The sequence below is a fragment of the Periplaneta americana genome, chromosome 1 (assembly GCF_040183065.1).
Source record: "Periplaneta americana isolate PAMFEO1 chromosome 1, P.americana_PAMFEO1_priV1, whole genome shotgun sequence".
NCBI classification, from domain to species: Eukaryota; Metazoa; Arthropoda; class Insecta; order Blattodea; family Blattidae; genus Periplaneta; species Periplaneta americana.
Genome location: NC_091117.1, coordinates 137,415,261 through 137,436,771, shown reverse-complemented (window position 1 = coordinate 137,436,771; position 21,511 = coordinate 137,415,261). Strand labels below are relative to the sequence as shown.

The 21,511-nt window shown below is 35.9% G+C and overlaps 1 protein-coding gene across 2 annotated transcripts in view; it reads left to right on the top strand.

Annotated features, from left to right (window-relative positions):
- The window catches only part of LOC138701275 (ras-related protein Rap-1), a 718,590-nt gene that overhangs the window by 662,189 nt on the left and 34,890 nt on the right, over positions 1-21,511 (top strand). For both annotated transcript variants that reach the window (XM_069828000.1, XM_069828008.1), the window contains one exon: positions 1,085-1,392. In XM_069828000.1, coding sequence (XP_069684101.1) covers positions 1,298-1,392 — 95 coding nt within the window. In that variant the 5' untranslated portion in view covers positions 1,085-1,297. The remainder of the gene's footprint in view (positions 1-1,084; positions 1,393-21,511) is intronic.

Here is a 21,511-nt window from a genome sequence, read left to right as displayed (position 1 = left end):
ATAATAATAGTAAACTTTGAGTAACCAAAGTGTTTAAAAGGGTTAGGTATAGCTTACAGCAGTAAAATTTTGTAAATATTCAACATTTTTTTCATCCATTACTGTATCCCGTACAATAATGAAAATTAATGTGTAAAACAATGTCCTTCTTATATATGAAAAAATATATATATTTTTATGATTTGAAAAAAGTTATTTACATTTTTTTTTTTTTTTTTTTTTTTTTTTTTTTTTTTTTTTTTTTTTTTTTTCAAAATTCAGTTCACTGTGCAGTGATGAAGCGTTTCCCGCATAACTAAAAAACTATCCAATATTCTGTCATGAATTTTTTGTCTGTATTTATGCATGTCATATCTACAATATGATGAAAAATCACATCTCTACCTTTGACAGATTGTCTGATAAAAAAATAAATTCTTTTTAAAAATGGTCAAATATCAGTATTTTCTTCTAACACAAAATAAAATAAAAATATTATTTATTAAGAAATGTAGTTTAAAGAGCATGATATTGTAAATATGAGTTTCGGCAATAAAATAGAAGAGAAAGAACATGAAAAAGTTAACAAGTTTCTGAGTTATGAGGAAAACGCTTCATCACTGCACAGTAAACTGCCACCATTTTGAATTTTGAAAAAAAAATATATATATATATAATTTTTTTAAATCGTAAAAATATATTTTTTCTTTTTTCATATAGCAGAAGGACAGTGTTTTACACACACCAATTTTCATTATTCTACAAGATAAGTATTGGAGGAAAATAATGTTAAATATCCCCAAAAATTTTACTGCTGTAAGCTGTACCTAACCCCTTCTTAAAGATTTGATTTACCAGAGATTATTCAGAGATGGGTAATCCTAGCACAAAATACTCCCCACATGCTGTATAAAGCTGTACAAGACCGCAGTCTATTTCCATCGTCTCTAGCAGTAATGTACTTCATCTCATTCACCCAAGTGTAGAGGCCACTCAGTGTGAGATTTTAAGACCAGCTTTCAGCATCCTCATCTCAGAGTCCATAAATTACATGATACACACAGACCACGACCACATCTTTACTATGTTTTTCTCATTTGTGCAGATTGAAGCCAGAGTCATCGCTGCAGGACAGGCGGCTGAATGTCTGAGTGTGAGGTCCGGTACAGACGCCACGTCTTGGAAAGTGGCCTCAGCACCTTGTGTGTCTTGTCGGCACTAAACACGTCTTAAAACATCACCAATATTCAGACGGGCTACGCTGTTCATTGTCAATTAGCAAGCAACTCACGTGACGTAACACGGTGTATGCAGAACTATGAAGGGACGTCATCAGTTTCGACGGCGCTTCAGTCTACAGCCGTCGTTCTTAAAGGAGGAGCCAGAGGATGACCGACGCCATCACCATAACAGGTACAGCTCTTAATACATTATTAGCATGGGAATGGATGAATTAATTATGCTAGTATATGATAAAAGAAATAAGCCAACTGGTTAACACTGTGTCTCTTGCACACATATCTTTAATTACTTGAAAATAAGGAACCGAATGTAATATATTAGGCAAATAATTACCGGTTACACAAGCTACAGCATCGAAATTCCATGCCTGAGCCCCGTTTTCAAATCCCGTAGAGTCAAATTTGTGGAATGCAAAAGCAAATGCAATGTTTCAAGGAGATTTTAGTGCGATACTCTCCTATCCTAACCAAGTATTCTATCATTTCTCCACGCCACCTAGAGCATCACAACCATCGTTGAATAAAAAAATTACACTCGCTTTTGGCACGACACTTTTAGAGTGTATATTTGGAATAAATTGGCCAATAATCAAGATAAACGCAATTTAAAAAATTAGAAAAATTAATACCCATATAAATGTTAATTCTTTTACAGAAAAAGTATGAAATTTTACTTCGGAAAACGTATTATGTGTCTTTCTCATGTTAAATTTACATTACCTCGTTAACATGTTTCAGCCTGTCATCGGCCATCTTCAGAACAGGTTGGTGCTGGTCTTAGCACCTTTTGTTTGTGTTTCCTGTGGGGGTGTGTTTCTGTATTGTAATGCGGAGTCAAAGAGTGTGTGTGTTCTGAAATTGAGTTGTGTGTTGAGAATTTCGTTTGGATGTGGTTTTGTGTGTCTATATATTCCGTTTGTTCTAGTGCGTTTAGTTTCTGGCTTTTTGGTTGAATGCGTAGAATTTCTATGGCTGTGTTGATGTCTCTGTAGGTGTGGTTACATTCAAATGAAATTCTCAACACACAACTCAATTTCAGAACACACACTCTTTGACTCCACATTACACTACACAAACACACCCCCACAGGAAACACAAACAAAAGGCGCCAAGACCAGCAACAACCAGTTCTGAAAATGGCCAATAACAGGTTGAAACATGTTAACAACGCAATGTAAATGTAACACGAGAAAGACACATAATACGTTTTCCGAAGTGATATAGTGTTAAAAGTTGTGTAATCAAGATGTATAATGAAATTTTAAATATTTGGCTCTCAAAGTATGATAAATCCCTCATTCAAAGAATATAAATGTATATAATTTAAGCGAATTCCAAAGAATAAGTTGAAAAATGTATACAAATCAAAACGAATTTGAAATTTAGATTTTACGTCATAACGACAGACTTATACAAGTAAGAATTAGACAATATCTAAATCCGAGAAATGAAATAACGAGCCAGTAAAAATAAGGTTCTTATGTCCATTAACGGGATATTCACTTTCACATACTGAATGAATAGGTTGTAGAGAAACTGCAACGCGGCAACCCGGCTCTCGACCCAGAAGCTCATAGTCTCCTGTTACCCAAAGAACTTGCTATCGATGATACTTCGCGCGGTATCGATAACGTGACACACCACAAACTATTAATTCATGTAAAATATTACCGAATATAAGCAGTTAAAACGTCATTTGGTAAGTTTACAAGCAAAACACATTAACTCAAAAATATTACTTTGTGAAAAAATGCGTAAACTATATCATGTGTATAATATATGTATAAACTTACTAATTGGAAAATGAAATACACATAAATAGAAACAACTTACTAAAAATAATATTTCGAGGATTTAGTTTTGTCAAGAACTTTCAAATACCTTTTCCTTAGAAATAATATTTTTGGCTAAATGTATTTTGCTTCTAATTCGACGATTTGTTCATCCAAATTAAGAAAGGAAATACTGAAACTGTCTGCTTCCTTGTTCCAAACAGTTATTGCATCACATACACACATGAACCAATGACTTGTTTCGTTATACAAACGTACAATTTAAAAGAGGACCCGCCATATACAGCTACAACATATTTTGGATCAGTGGTTCCTCCGCTTTAATGCGCTTGTCCACAAGTTTCAACATGTCTCCAGCAAACTTACAAACACTCCGATGTCTGTATTCTGGATGGGAGCTGTGATGTTCATTTTCAGATTTTCTAAGTATGTGGATTATTTTTGTACACAATTTGTTTTAAATATCTCCACAAAAAGTAATCTCGACTGGTAACACCTGAAGATCTCGGAAGCCATAGTCCTACAGATATGATTCTGTTGCCAAAAAATACCCTCGTTTCGCCATGGTTGCACCTTCTGTAAAACAGATCGCACCGTCTCGCTATATCCAGGAGTCAATTTCATCCACTTCCAGTAAGACATGAACTGCTCAGCGGTATCTTGTAAGTCGCAGAATTCAAGATTGTTTCAAAGAACAGGGACGCGATTATTCGTTGTCTTGATATGACACATCAGACGACATGATTAAATCGCACTCTCAATAGTCAGAGATAAGCAATACGACCGTATTCAACTGCGTGGGTGCTCCTCGCTATATTAAATTTATAAAACAAAACTATATTGTTGTTTGATTACTAATTATGACGTATAAATATGATATAGACAAACTTATATTAATGTCACTACTACAAACAAAATATACACATACTGTAGTTATGTTTATTGTCCCGCTCATTGGGTTAATGTCGGCGTACGCTTTGAGTTTTGACTATCACTGATATACACAATTTTTGCTGAATAAAAACTACTCATATTTTCTGATTCGTTACTACATGGAAGATCTCAAACCAGCCTTAGTTTTTTTTTTCACGGGGCTATAGTTTTTCAGAAATTGGTATTAAAGAAAATACTATTTTCAATTTTTCATCGTTGAGCAAATATATAAAATACATCTTGATTACACGCTTTCAACACTATATCACTTTGGAAAACGTATCATGTATCTGTCACGTGTTAAATTTTATGTTACCTTGTTAACATGTTTCGGCCTGCTATTGGCCATCATCAGAACTGGTTGTTGCTGGTCTTGGCGCCTTTTGTTTTGTTTCCTGTGGGGGTGTGTTTGTGTAGTTAATATGGAGTCAAAGAGTGTGTGTTCTGAAATTGAGTTGTGTGTTGAGAATTACATGATTACAAAGAAGAGCTACACACAATCAAATACGTAGCACAAGAAAACGGAGACAACTTCAACATAATAGACAACATAATACGAAAGACAAAACTTAATAATACAACACAAACACAAGAACACAAAAATACATCACACTAACATACGAAAACAAAAACACATACAAGATTGCAACCTCATTCAAGAAATTAAGTTACAACATCGCATTCAGAACAAATAATACTCTACAAAAACATCTTAACACACAAACAACCCAAACAAACAAATACAACCACACAGGCGTATACAAACTCAAATGTAACACCTACAACAACTTTTACATAGGACAGACAGGTAGATCACTTCAAACACGTTACAAAGAACACATCACGCCATAACAAAATTACAAAACACTTCCACATCTGCAGAACACATCACAAATGCTAACCACACACACAGAGACATCAACACAGACATGGAAATTCTACACATCCAACCAAAAAGGTAGAAACTAAACACACTAGAACAATACGAAACATACAAACACACAAAAACACATCCAAATGAAATTGTTACTGTCACCAAGGTATTTGAATTTTTCCACCTTTCCGAAGGATAAATTTCCAATGTCGATAATTCTATTCCGTACAATATTGTAGTCATGACACAATCATATACTTTGTCTTTTCGGGATTTACTTCCACACCTATCTCTTCACTTGCTTCAAGTAAAATTTCCGTGTTTCCCCTAATAGTTTATGGAGTTTCTCTTAACATATTCACGTCATCTGCATAGGTAAGCAGTTGAAGTAACCCGTTCAATTCCAAACATTCTCTGTTATCCTTAACTTTCCTAATGGCATATTCTATAGCAAAGTTAAAAAGTAAAGGCATCTCTTTCCTTTAGCCCGCAATTAATTGGAAAAGCATCAGACAGAAACGGACTTTGCTGTACGTTTCACTGAGACACATTTTAATTAATCGAACTAATGTCTTCAAAATATATGCAATTGGTCCTATTTTATTTTCAATATACACTTTGTCCCATAGAATCACTACCACAAAGAAATATAACTATCTCGTCACTCAGTGAAATTAGAAATATGTTTCTCATCTTGTCTTATGTAGAACCTCTCCAAGTTTGGTAACAATGAAAATTATGACTCTAGTGCGCATTTCCGGGTATGACAACGCATATAGTTAAAATGATGGAATTCACGGTACAGCAGAAAATGAAATGTTGTTATTGGTTAGCCGAATTGAAGTTTCCAATTGCAGTGCAAAGACGATTTAGGCAGGAATATGATGCAAATGATCAGAGTGTCATAATCAGCTATTGGAAACAGGAAGAAGGGACGCGGTAAAAAAGCAGTGTCCGCAGCCAAAGTTAAAGATGTTAGGCAAGCATTTCAGCGCAGTCCAAGGAAATCAATTCGACAGGCCAGTTCAGAGCTGGGTATTCCGAAGTCGACTGTTCACAACTTTGTCCATGAAAGATTGTGACTTGTGCAAAAGCTGCAGCGAAATGATAAACCCAGACGGACCAAGTTCGCTAATGCAGTGTTATCCCACATTGATGATGACTACACAATGGAAAAAAAGTCATTCGGATGTGAAGGTAGCTACAACGCGAGTACAGTAGTTTGTCTCGTCAGAGGGTGGTTGTTTACGTAAGCACAGTAGGTACACTAGAGGCGCGTGAAGGTGCCTGATGTTTTGTGTACTTTTCTACAAACCCTTTAAAGTGAGGATTGTCCAACGTTTTGACTGGAATATTGCTACGTATCATTCGACACAAATCCTGGCAAAAATCGTATTTCATATTTGAGGCGGAATTTGAACTTGAACCCTTATTTTCTTCTAACATAGAGCAACATTTTTCAAGTCTTTCTGTGTATTACATTGATGTTCTATCGATTGTTTTGTTATCTTTTTTAATACACAGATACATAACCCACATTTAATTGTTTCACCAGTATCACTACTAAAAATGTCGACACCATATTCTTCTATTAAAGAATACACCCGATATTTTTTAACATCTGTCTTTGGCATTATGATCACTTCACTGAACACAAATGAAGAATATGTTTACGTATTTCAATGTTCTCTGATCACGTACGAACGAGGACTGACTGAGAACGCAGAGTGGCAGTTGTTTCCGGTGTTCGCGTTGTGCTCTCTGCGGACGGTACCTTGTTGTATCTATTTGGGATACGTGTACACCTCATGCCATAGTCAATGCGTACAGTACTTGTAAACCGTAAACATGACTTTTATTTTACTTTTTTCCGCTGTCTAATTGATGACAACGGGTTCCTCAACCATGTCGCGTTCTCAGACGAAGCAACCTTTCAACCTGTGGTAAACTGCACCGTCATAACTGTAGAATATGGGGGTACCGCACCAGGTCGTAGTTTGGAACCCATCGAGTGAATAATATTCGCACATTAATTTTGAGTTCTAATTGACAAATAATTTTGAAATAATATCATTGCATTACATTAAATAAAATAAATTATAGGTATGGCAACATGCTCCAATGGCATGTTTGTAGTACACTATTACTTTAGGATTTTATATTATTTCAGGTTAGTTTACAGTAGCGATATTCATTAAATATAGTAGTACTTGTGTATGCTATGCGATCATTTCTCGTCAATTACACATGGGTGATCTTGGGTTACATTTTATGTGAAGGACGACGATTACAAGGAATTGTAGAGATCTCAGTACTACAAACGCACTGTCACTCTCATGTCAAGTTGCGAGATCAAAGGCTGTTCAAATGGACAAGGAGCTTCCACGGAGAATGGAGTCAATCATGCATAGTGACAATCACAAACGCAAACAGAACGAGGACAAACGTCTCTGGAACCCATTTAAGCTATTGCCCAAAAGTTATATACTCCAATCTGTCCCATGCTAAATGTTCCAGGTTAGATCTAATTCTAATATTAATCCTTACTTTAACATACCTGCTCCGGCAAAATGTCACACTGTAAAATGTAGTACAAAGAGGGTTTTAACTCTCTTTTTAAGATGCTGCAGCTAGTTGTGGAGCATTCAAAGGGTGACGGGCAACTATAAAACTATCTGAAAGCAAGGTCGTAGATTCGAATCTTCAGTATGCTTGGATTTTTCCTTGTCACTAATGCTTTGTGTTAGCCTATGGTATGCAATTTCGATTCCACAACTTGCTCGCTCCAGATTATAAGTTTTCATCCCCTTCTTCCTATTGCCGCATCAAGAACCAGGTATGATTTCGGTTGTTGTTTTTAGGAACTTTAAAAGGCTTATAGAGTTGTAGTTTTCTTTTACTCTTCATTTTTAGATTAGAATATATATCTTTCTTCCGTGGTGGTCATTCCTTCAGCGTTTCACGTAAAGAATTCGGGATCTATTTCTGATTAGGTTTCAGAGTTTTCATTCAAAATTCATAGTGACACTTGTGGTGGACAAGATCGCAATTGGGGTTCTTCACAGGATTCTCTCGTTTCCCATATCAGACATCTGTATAATTCCGTAAACATCTTTTCATCCCTTAGAATTCCCTGAACGCTGGTTATAGACGCACGGACGATGCTGGCCTAAAGACGGGTGGGGTTGTCTGCTCGAAACCTGTGTACTCAGCGTACTTTAGCATAGTCAGCCGATGTGGATTGGGAATGCATCTAGCTTGAAGGTTAGCGCAACAGATCTTCTAAGGTCGCAGTGGTTGTAGTGCGCCCTTCATAATTCATTTCAATTCTTTTGTGAATTCTAAAGTCGTTCCAATGCTTACATGATCTGCCAATATGTCGCCTTTCTCTCACAGACCTCTTCCGACCATAGAGAAAATTACTCTTACAGTATTTAATTGACATACTATAAATATTTCTTTTTCAATGTAATCTCACTTTAGTTCAACAATTATACTAGTCGCCTTGGTAGTTCAGTTGCCTGAGCACAGGTTTACGTCGCCTGCAGATCAGATTCGAATTCCGGCAATGGAGGAGTCCTTTCTGTGATTAATAAAGTCAAGGTTCCTGACAATTTTCCTTACGCTCCTGCGTGAATATTGATCTCACCAGAAGTACCAAAACGAGAAATTACCCTAACTCTGAAACAGAAGTACTTTGTTACCACATTTATTCTTCAAGCATTTTTTTTTCATTTTCAACAAATCGATTTTCAAAAATTTCAACTAAAAGAAAGGTCAATAATTTACCTCCTATAACCGAAGACTCCGAAAACTTCAATTTTTTTTAATCCTTGAATTTTGTTGGTGGCTGAAATAGTAATAGTTTCTATTTTGTGTAGCATGCTTGCATTTGAAGAGCTCAGTCTCTCAAAAATTTCGGCAAGATGTGCTAGATTCGCACACTGAAAGTTTAGCATTCTCTGGCTTTTTGTTTAAAAAAAATCATAAGCTTGTCTTGAAGCTCTACCACTCGCATTATTGATTTAGCCATTGGTATGCTCGGCCTCCATAGATTCGCAAAGCTTTTGGAACACTCTAGACTTAATTGGCTTGTTTTTACATAATTTAACATTTTAATAGTCGTACTTAACGCAGATTTAAAAAGTTCCACTTCAACAGTTCTCATAAACGCCTCCCTGTGCAAGAAACAATAAGTTGTCATTATAGTCGATTCACTACTCTCACGAAGCTTATAAAACCTTTAATTTTCTTCGTTAATGACACTGCTGCTTCTGTGCAAAGAGAGAGGCAACTTTCCCAGGAAAGAATATGTTCAACAAAATAATTACCCCTTACATTGGCAATGTATCCTATAGGATACAGCAGGTTAATAGGCTATTATACTATAATTTTAATAGAATAGAAAAAAAATTGGTAGGAAAATTAAAATTTCACAATCTATCTATACTAATAATAAATCTGTAGCCGAAATTTTTCTGGTAATTTTCGATTTTCCAAAAATAATTGGTCCTAACAAATACATAAAATACATATGCATTAAATGCAATGCAAAAAAATTGGGTAATGAGCCAAGCAGATTATGTTGCGCTGTTGTAAAATAAAATTTCTTCCTCCTGAGATTCAAGAGCCCCCATAACAAATTAAAAACTTACTTATCAGTGTACATCCGTTATCAACACATTTTTATATAATATAATATAATATAATATAATATAATATAATATAATATAATATAATATAATATAATATAATACACTTTAAGTTATTTGAAGGGTTCAGAACCATAGTGGCCCAAGCGCCATTTACTGAATACGTAGAAAACAAGGGTTAAAATTAATTTATTATCATAATTCAATGGAAACATATAGCAAGTAAAATAAAGTATACACATTAAATCTAAATTATATGTCAGTCTTCATTAAAGTATGGATGCATGTAATAAAAATTAAGAAACATGTTAAAGGAATTGTCATTGCACCAAATGAGTGGTCTCTGGACCAAAATGTTCGCATTTTAATTATTTAAATACAATTTAAATTAAGTAACATATTAAACGAGTTATCCTTCTATCAAACACGAATCTTCCCTGGATCAAATGTCCTATTTTAATTATGTAATTACTTTATATTTATTTCTAACGGGTGCAGCGGAGCGCACGGGTACGGCTAGTAATATAATAATGCACAACATATAAAATATGGACATTACGATAGTTTTCTTTACAGTCCGACACGGTTTAATAAACTAGTGTGTGAAATGAAGTTTTGCCAATTTAAGGTTTAACACAATCATAAAATAGTAATTTACCCTTAGTAGTGGCTTTGAGTTTTTGGAAAAATAAAAATTGTTCAATAATATCTATTAAATCATATTCGAACCTAATAAAGCTAATTAATTGGCATTCACCACTTGTGTCATGACTTTCGTCCAAATGTTGAGGAAACACATTAATTTACTATTCACATTAATTTCATTGTCATGAGACATTTCTTTTATTCTCAGATTAGCAGTTTTATCCGATAAGACTAGCGGAATTTGGATATTTCTTCTTCCGCAGCATCACTAAACATAATTTTCACAAATTGTTTTGAGGCTGGTACTAACTCACTGCGTGAGTCTTACCGAGCTACCCACGCAAGAGGAGGCCTCAGCCCTTCAGGGACAAATCGGCTATTCATTCATTCTTTCATTCATTCATTCATTCCTCGCCAATATTATAAGGTTTTCCCTGTTGGGCTATTAATTCAGAAACTACATACTGTATTATGAAGCATGCAACGCTTTGTCAGAAACAGAAATGCGTTTTTCTAAAGCACTGTAGGATTTTTTCTGTGACTTCAAAAGACGTTCAAAATATTCTCTTAGTTTTGAAGCTACATGAGAATGATTACCTTCTAAATGCATTTTTAGTTTTATTGGCACCATCGACTGATATGACAAGACATTCGGGATTTAGTTTATATTCATCTCCACGCCACGTAAACCCATATTGCAAGTATTCATCATTATATATCCTCTGATTAGTGTTCTGGCTGATATGTACATCTATTATTACCAGGCAGTTCACCTCCTCACTTGACGATATGTGTCAGAGGGAGAACAATTGTTTGTATGCATCTGAATTCTGACTAGTGTAATATGTAGCTAGTCGGCGATGTATGTATTGGAGTAGGAAAGGAATTGGCCACCCTACCCCATTATCTCCTGGCCTAGTTGCCACATAAGTGGTGACTTCTTGGTATCACTTATGAGGTTCAGACCTGTCTTCGGACAGTTGACTAAACAACAACAACATCACTATATTTACGAAACGCAGTACGTTTTTTGTTAACTCTGAAGAGAATTTTCGCTCACATTATTTGAATTAGCACTGCTGTCATCTAATCCAGAACTTGATTCAAATTGTCTTTTTCGAATTAAAAAATTTGTCCATGATAAAATCTAAATAAAGCACTTTTGATAAACTAGCATGTGCTCATACGTATATACTGAACCTGTTAATAATAATTTGTTCTGACGATTCTAAACTCTACTAAGTGGAAAGAGTAAACGAATTACTAACCAATTTTGCAGGTGTTCACTTTCATTCGAATTATCACTAGGCAGAAAAATTAAACTGAGCATTGTTGCAGGTGTTCACGTTTCATTGTTAAAGTCTGTCTCAAAATAAAAAGTACCATATCAAAGACTTCGTTGTAAATAAAAAATGCGTTTAAAACAGACTTTCTGGATGGCATAAAATTTATTTTTCAAATCAAAAATTTCGTGACACACTCCATGGGGCTGCGTGACACACCGGTTGGGGACCACTGCCCTAAAGCACTGAGTTGCAAATTTTTATGAAGCACCTTTGTTCGTAGTCCTACTATTAGGGCTGCATTGTTTACTACAAAACAGAAACAGCCAGTGTATTTACAAATTATGGCTACTTAGAGACTTTCAATATTGTAAATTTATTAAAAAAAAATCGCTGCTCTATTACGTAGTACATGATTCCAATGATCACCGTTAGGAGCACTGATTTATAGCATGTTGTCATTACTTCTCGAATGTCCTTGTATATATACAGGGATATCACTTTATTTTTACCAACATTTTTGACATTAACCTGGCTATACTCGGAAACACTGTTGCCCCCTTCCATTACAGGAGTTTGATGTTACTAGTGCAATATGTAAACAAATCATTTTATTAGGTATAGGAGGAGAGAAAAGTAGTGTATCCATTTATGTTGTAGGGAAATACGATATTGCGATTTTCAGTTTGATCACCACTTTTACGGAATTTATCAAAATACAGCAGAGTAGCAACATTTTTTTTTTCAAAAACTCAACTTTTCAGGTGGCTATGTTCGTTATGTAATGTCTACTTTATTCAGCATATTAATTATTGATGTTAACATACAATATAGAGAGTGCACTTAAATTGAGGGGATCATATGTAAACGGCTGTAAGTGCACTTAAGTTACTTTTGAGAAAATGGGGTTTAAATATTTAAGCTTTCGTAAAATCGGTGAAATTTTTATTTAAATTTTAATATGTGATGCGATTAAAATATCCCTTTGCCACTAAAATTTTAGATACTTTTGCTTACACTGGATGCACTTAACTCATGTTATTACAAATGTCACTACCATTCCTTTGCTTCTAGCCACCTCAATTCAAAATAAGCTAATCTGAATTTTTAAACAAGTTGCTGAAAATGGTTGCCGTTCATTACAATGCAGGCTTCAATTCTTTATGCATATTATTAAAAACATTTTGAAGCATATTCTCTGTAATTGAATTTATCGTTTCTTGAATATAATTTTTAGTACGATATTATTAATATAGGTTCTTTCTTCTATAGAAAACGCAACCATATTTCTGAAACACACTATACACTGCAGTGTTTACTTCACTGCTTGAAGACTTCGAATGCAACAGCAGCCGTAAGTTTGTGTATCTGACGGGAGCAAGGACATTAGTGAAGGGGTGGGAGTGAAGTACATTCAGAAATGCAGGTACAATAAAAATGCAAGTAAAAATAAAATGATGTCCCTATATTACCAATGATTACAATCAAACTTTCTTATCTGTTTGTCATTAGTCATTACCTTAAAATGGATAGTAGACAATTTTGAAAACAATCTCCGGCCATCACGGCTTATACAGTAGTGGCAAAAGAACCGAACCGACCCTTGTAGCTGATTTCAGAGCCTTGTTCACTCTAGAGCACGACATACTGGTAACTAAGACTTTTGTGGTTCGAATCCTTCCTGGGAAGGAAACTTTTTTTGTTCCTCATTCAAATTTATTCCCATACTTTTCGATTGCAGCGATATTTTACTACTTAATTAACTTATTATTACCAGAACATGAATTTTACCAGCAATCGAAAAGTATTGGGAATAAATGTGAATAAGAAACAAAAACAAGTTTCCTTCCCAGGCAGGATTCGAACTACGAAAGTCTTAGTTACCAGTCTATCGTGCTCTGGAGTGAACAAGGCTCTGAAATCAGCTACAAGGGTCGGTCCGGTTTTTTTTTTGCCACTACTGTACATATACTGGCTCTGAACTATCATGCCTATTACTTTGAAACTGCTGATAAGAAAAGGATAAATTACTATACTGTTTACTTTGAAAAGGAAATTAATGATAGTTACAAAAATTATTTTTCCTCTCTCTCTCTCTCTCTCTCCTTGCTTTTTTAGGAAGTGACGTAAAATGCCAAGTATTCTCGCTAACCGTGGCGTTCATGCGCTTTATTATCTTTTCTAATCTATCGTGACATAGGGCTACTATAGAAATACACGTACGCAATGAGTAGATATGAAGGCCTATAATTGGAAACTGTCACGTGAGTTTATATCAAACGCCCTCAATTCAAAATTCACAGAAGACAGAGTTCCTAGAAATAACATAAGATGCTGGATATTATACTATGTCACATTTTAACACAGCACATAGCAAGACAGACAATTAATTTTACTTGTCCATACGAGCACCATGGAATTATTTCACGAGCTTCAACACAACTTTAACTTAACGTGTCCATTGCTATTTCAGTCAGTTACCTAAAGAATCTATCACCTACTAGGTTATTTAGCGTCGATGGGATGGATTCGTGATAGCGAGATGAGGCCGAGGATTCGCCATGAGATTACCTGATATTGAACTTATAATTTGGAGGAAAATCTCTGGGAAACAAAATCAGGCAATCCATCCAAGCAGGAATTGAACCCATGTCCAAACGCTGCTCCAGATTAGAAGGTAAACGTGTCTACCTGATCTACGTCGGTGATCCCATTGGTATTAGCCTATTTGTTACACAAAACTGTTTAATAAAAGTTGATTAAGGTATTTCATATTGTTCTCTAAAATTCTGTATTCTTTACTCTGATAGGATAACATTAATTTAAAATCTCGTATTCCTTCCATTTCATGCAATATGCGTGCCATCCCATATAATTTCAACATTATAAGTCAATACATAACGACATTCTTTTCAATTATTATTAATCTTTCTTCCTTCATCTTCTAATTGGCCGCAAAATATCGCCTTTACTTCCCCTTACTCCTTTCACTCCTTCCCCTCTTTATTGTTTCACAATTACACACTTCCTACTTTTTATTTTCCTTCCTCATGTAATTCTCTCCGTATCATTCTCAGCTCACTTGTTCACCATTTTCTCTCCCTTCATTTTAGTGCTATTTCTTTCTATCCACCCTCTTTTATTTATTTCTAACTTTTGTTATTTTTTCTCCTCTTTCTGCCGATTCTCCCTCCATTGACTTCTATTTCCTTCACTTCCATTCTTTCTCCTTTTCATCTCTCTCTTATCCTCCACTTTTTCCTATTCTCTTTTCTTCCTTTGTTATATCATATTTTCTTCATCTCTCTCTTGTCCGTTTCCTTACTTCTTTTGTCCTTTCTTTCATCTTTATCCTTTTTGATTCTTAACTCATTCTTCTTTTCTTTTTTATTATCCTTTCTCTCCTTGTTCGCCACAATTCTTTCATTTGTTCATTCTCTTTTCATTTTTCCCCTAATTTCTTAAATTTTCTTTTTATTATCCTTTCTCTCCTTGTTCGCCACAATTCTTTCATTTGTTCATTCTCTTTTCATTTTTCCCCTAATTTCTTACATTTTCTTTGCCCTTTTACTCAAATCTTTCTACAATTCTGTTTCACTTTACTTCTCTACTTACGTTCTTTTTCCTTATCCACAGTTTTCTAGTAATATTTTTTCTTTTCTGTTTCTTCATTTCTTCGTTCCTTCGTCTTATTTCAATTTTTATTTTTTATTTTCTTTCTCTTTTATTATGGATCTCCTTTTCATACTTTTATTTTTACATTATGAACTTCTTACATCATGCATTATCTATTACTATTTTTTTTTCCTTTTTCTTTTTTATTTTTATATTTTCTTGCTTATTTTCTCTTTTCTGTCTTTTCTCACTCTCTCGCCTTTTTTCGTTGACTTCACTAGAGGTACAAACGTGAACAATTACACATTTTATGTGTAACAGGAAGTAGTGACGTCATGCAGTAATAGAAAACAGCGCATTTGCAGTAGGATTTCTGCCGGACTATGTAATTGGACGCAGTAACGTCAAGTCGATGTCCTAGGATTATGCGAAACCAGAAGAGAAGACAATATCCTTTTAGAAACCACCAGCGGGAAACTATTAAGCCTATCCAGCGGCACTAACGGCCAGAGAGGCGTAGGCTTCCTCTTCTCCAAAGATATAAAAGACAAAGTCACAGAAGTAATAGGTATCTCGGACAGAATCGCACTGGCCAAATTAAATATGGAAGACTATCAATAACTATTATCCAAGTCTACTCTCAGAAGTACAGAAGAAGAAGTTGAGGACTTCTACAGAAAGCTCGACGACACCTTAAACGAACACTCGAATATAAACTTCGTAATTGGGGACTTCAACAGTAAGATTGGAAAAAGAAAAGACGCCTCTGAATCCCAAGTTGGTAGCTACGGTCTAGGAGAAAGAAATCAAAGAGGAGACAAGTTAATAGAGTTCGCTCAAGGGCAAAGGTTAAGAATCGCCAATACATTTTTTAGAAAGAACCCGAAAGACAAATGGACATGGAGAAGCCCCAGCGGAATTGTGAAAAATGAAATCGACTACATTTTGTGTGATAAGATACAACTAGTTCGTGATGTACACGTAGTCAATAATTTGAAAATAGATACCGACCACAGAATAGTCCGCGCTTCAGTCAACGTTAAGAAAAAATTCATAAGGAGAAAACTGCATCAACATCTTTCCCCGAAACCAAACTCATTGGACCAAATCGAATACAACAGGCTACTCGCTGAAAATCTCAACAAAATAAGTACAACAAATGACATACCGACAACATATACCAATCTAGTTGAAACCATAAAAGACACAGCCAGACACTCGATCTCGAAAGATACCTCAAGTAGAAAGAACACCAAGTTAGGCCAGGAAGCCCTCCAGCTCTTAGAAAAAAGAGAACAACTCAGAAGATTAAGGGACGAAAATATCGCCACACAAGAGAGCTGCGAAATGGTAAACAGACTCACCAAGCGAGCAATAAGAAGAGACATCCGCAAACACAAAATAGAAGTAATTGAAAACGAACTGAGGAACAGGAAATCTATCAAAAGAATCAAACAAGAACTGAGCGAAGGAAAACTCTGGATCAAACAAATGAAAAATAATCAAGGACAGAACATAACAACCAGGAGAAAAATAACAGAAATCGCGACTGACTTTTACAGCAAATTATATAGCAGCACGATCTCGAACGCAGCCTGCAAGCTATCAACATTTATCTCATCCCTGGAAAACGACAAGTCCCCAGTCCCCCAATACTAAAAAACGAAGTCGAAACAGCTGTGAAGAGACTAAAATCCGAAAAATCACCAGAAGATGAAGGAATTCTCAACGAATAGTAACTAAAACTCGGGCCAAACGAGCTAATAACCTACTTAACGGACCTCTTCAACAAAATACTGAACACCGAAGAAATACCATAACAATGGAACAAAAACACAATAATTCTGATCCACAAGAAAGGTCCTAGAGACATGAACAATTATCGACCCATTAGTTTGATGTTCACAATCTACAAACTTTTCTCAACAATCCTCTTGCGCAGAATAACCCAAACTCTGGAAGAAAACCAACCAGTCGAGCAAGCAGGTTTCCGTTCTGGTTACTCTACAACGGACCATCTCCAAGCACTCTCGCAATTGATTGAAAAAGCAGAAGAATTTAACCTCAGCCTTTACTTAGCCTTCATTGACTACTCAAAGGCATTTGACTCAGTTGAACATATACCCATCACGACAGCATTGAAACGACATGGTGTGGAAACGAAATATATAAGGATATTAACAAAAATTTACGCCAACAGCACAGCAAAAATCATACTAGACCAGGAAGGGACAGAATTCAGACTTGAAAGAGGAGTCAGACAGGGAGACCCTATTTCCCCTAAAATGTTCAACAGCCTTCTCGAAGAAGTGTTCAGAAAGAGAAAGCTCAATGACGGAATAACTATTCACGGGAAGAAACTCTCCAATATACGGTTTGCAGATGACATTGTACTCCTAGCCACGTCAGCCAAAAAAACTGGAAGCAATGATAGTGGAGCTACAGAACCTCAGAACGGAAGTAGGACTACAACTAAACCCACAGAAAACAAAAGTTATGACTAACAACTCCAAAATACCAATCACAGTAGGAAGCAGACAACTGGACTACGTGACTGAATACATCTACCTCGGCCAACTAATGTCCTTTCACAACAGACGACAGAACGAGATTCAAAGAAGAATCGGAAACGCATGGAAGAGATTTTGGAGCCTCAGTTTCCTTCTGACAGACAAGACATACAATTTAAAATTAAGAAGCGGAGTCATGAACACCTGCATCCTTCCAGTTCTCCTATACGGAGCACAGACATGGTCTCTAACGGAAAGAGAGCGGGACATGCTGAGAAAGTGCCAACGGAAAATGGAGAGGAAGATGCTGAACATTACACTCAGACATAGACTACGTAACGAAGACATAAGACGACAAACACACCTCAAAGACGCAGCAGAGACGGCCGACAAGCTGAAGAAGAAATGGGCAGGACACGTGATGCGACTCAACGCGAACCGGTGGACACACATCCTTATGACATGGGACCCAAGGATTGGCAAACGCAACGCTGGAAGAGAGAAGGCAAGGTGGGCAGACGAACTTAGAGCAAGATTCGGCTATCTATGGTCAAGAACAGCGAAAGACCGACAACAATGGAAACTAATCACAAAGTGACTTGCAACCTAAACAGTGACTAGTGAACAGTGGACCCTTCAGATATGACATTACAAAAGTGACCATCATTCCCGGAGTGGCTAACCGGGAACTGCTTGATAAGCCACCCTGCATAGTCAGGAGACTCTTGCCCTTCATGGGATTTCGTGCCTAATTCTAATTCTAATTCTAAACGTCACAGTGTAGTATATACAGACACGAATCTTGAGTTGTGAGGGTGCTAGGAACAACAGACTGTGCTGGTACTATTTCGCATTATCTGTGATGAGGCGATAGTAGCGATCCTATTGGTTAGCAACTAGGCCTATCTATGGATGCATATTCCCTATGTATTGAGCTTCACGAATGTATATACTAGACTGTGGTACTGAACAAACAAAAGTATAGGATAAATTCATATCATACGAGGAGAGCATCGTCAAAAAACAAATCAAAGTATATGCCGAGTTCATCTCAGACGAGGGGAAAAGGCTCAAGTCCGTTAATAAATAACAGAAGTATAAATAAAAACAAATACAGTTCATTACCTCTATCATAGTAATATAATATTTCTTTACTTGGTTATTTAATGACACTATATCAACCACTAGGTTATATAACGGTGATGGAATTGCTGATAGCGATGGTATTTTGCCACATGAGGCCAGAGATTCGCCATAGATTACCTGACATTTGTCTTACGATTAGGAAAAAACCTAGAAAAAACCAAACCAGGTAATCATCCCAAGTGCAAATCGAACTCTCGCCCGAGCGAAACTCCGATTCAGCATGCAAACGCGCTACCATCTGAGCTATGCCGATGACTAAATATAGTATTAATAAATATTCTACAATGGGGTTTTATATTATAACCATTTAATCCTCCCAAGCCTCTCGTTAAATTGAGTATAATATAAAATTAATAACATAATAAACAAAAAAGTAAAAATAAATAAGACAACCATGCAATCAGTAGGCTTTAAAACTCCCTTGTTACTTTTCCTTCTTGCATTATTTCTTTGCTCTATATTTCATTCTTTCACTGTTTTCTTATCTTTCCTCATTTCTTTCCTTCTTTGACCTTTCTACCTTTCCGTCGCCTGTAATTTCTTAGGTCGTTTACTTCTTTATATCCCTTTCTATTTATTCTTTCTTTTCTTCCATTTTTCTTTCGGTATTTACTTAATTCTTTCCCTTTATTTAGCCTCCATCAACCATTAAGTCAATTATTCTTCCTTTCACTTTTACCTCGGTTTTTCAGTCGTTTCTTTCATTATTTCTTTGTTTCCTGTTCCTTTTCCTGTTAACTGTCATTCCTTCGTTGTATATTCCATTTAATCTTTTGATATCAAAATATGATACTTAATTTGTACACAAAAACTTTCCGGACATGCGGGGACATCCCATGGCTTCCTAGTGACGATATACAGAGTGAACCGTAAGTAATGTCGTAAATTTCGGGGTTTATTCTTTGAGATATTTCAATCAAAAACGTTTAATACAATTTTCCTCGCTTTTGTTTCCTTTTCGAGATGAAAATTGTTTTATATGAATCATTTCATTGCGTGTTTTGGGGAAGCCATGCATTTAATTCCCAATTTGCTCAGTCAATTTAAGAGAGCTGCGTATTATGATAATAAATAATGGAAAGAATTTTAGTTTTGTCCTTCATAAGCGCAGAAATTTGATCCGAACAAATGTAATTTTTCCCTTTATATCCACGCAACTCAAATGGGGTGACAAGACGCCAGAAATCCAACTTTGAGTGCACACAATTCCGTGTGACTTAAATTGACGATGTGACGGTGTCGTGTATGGTTCATCGGGTAGCTCAGTCTGTAGAACATTCGTGCGCTAAGCGAAGGTCCCGGGATCGATACCCGGTCCATGAAAAATTTTACCTCTGGAATTTATTCAAGCCTGCTTCACAGGGAGCTTCTATCTGAAAGCCAGATGTGCATAATGTAATTTTTCGTTCTGCAAAGGCATGTCAAAACGTTACATTTGTTCCAATCAAATTTCTGGACATTTAATGAATAAAACTGAAATTCTTTCAATAATCTATTATCATAATAGGCTACACTGCTCTCCTAAATTGACTGCGCATATTGCGAAAAATAAATCAATGGCTTCCTCTCCCGCAAAAAAGCTATGAAATACTTTATATAAAACAATTTCTTTTTCTCGAAAAGGCAGCAAAAACGAGCAAAATTGTATTAAACTTTTTTGTTTGAAATATCTCAAAGAGTAACACATTGAAATTAATGCCATTACTTACGGTTTTTTAGTAGGTTATTTTACGACGCTTTATCAACAGCTCAGGTTATTTAGCGTCTGATTGAGATGAAGGTGATAATGCCGGTGAAATGAGTCCGAGGTCCAACACCAAAAGTTACCAGCATTTGCTCATATTGGGTTGAGGGAAAACCCAGAAAAAACCTCAACCAGGTAACTTGCCCCGACAGGGAATCGAACCCGGGCCACCTAGTTTCGCGGCTAGACGCGCTAACAGTTACTTACGGTTCATCCTGTATTATCTACACCGGTAACACAACGTGCACTGCATTCAAACTCGCGTCCATCAACACGGCTTAAACCAAAAGTAGGAGTTAATAACATTGTTTTTAGGTTATTTATTTATGAAAAATGAGACTGAATTAATTCCGCCTGTTTTATTCAGTTTTCTTTGACATGAAGTTACATGAACTCGCCTTCTGTTGTATTACTTCGAAATTGAGACGAACTTCTGCATTTTCCTCAATTAAATTAATTTTCATGTTACTCGGAAGCGCAGCCTGTAGAAAGATATTGCGTGGGCCACATAATTGTATGTTGCTCAATAATTCTTTGAATACAAAGTTCCGATATCTATATACGTTTGGATAAAGGAGGCGAACAGAATCTTCAATAACACAATTGTACATGTCAATTACGTCTGGCGTATCTCTTTCATTTCATGAGAGACGAAAAGTTATCCTTAATTAATTATACGTATAGTACAGCACACCTTCCTAAATCAACTGAATAATTTCAAGACACTAAATATTACTTTACATCTCTTAAGTCTGCATTAAGATACTTCTTTGTCTATTCTCTCTATCCCATTCTCGAAGCTTATCACTAGGCCTGAGAAATATACCGTTATACTACCAGTGCTCTTCGTGCGTCTCTAACTTTGAGTACGTCTCAGAGTTGGGGTGAGTCAACGCAGTGTCTTTCGTTCATTTGAACTCATGCTTATCATCACGGTAAGTTAGTCCTCAGCATTTGGGTGGTTGAAAGCCACTCCATTGACTTTGAAACACAACTATCTGCTAAAGAAAAATTTAGACAACAATTTTTTTTTTTTCGTTAAAGAAAAATTGCACTATTTTAAAGACATTTTATTTTCTGTCCCTAGAAAATACAC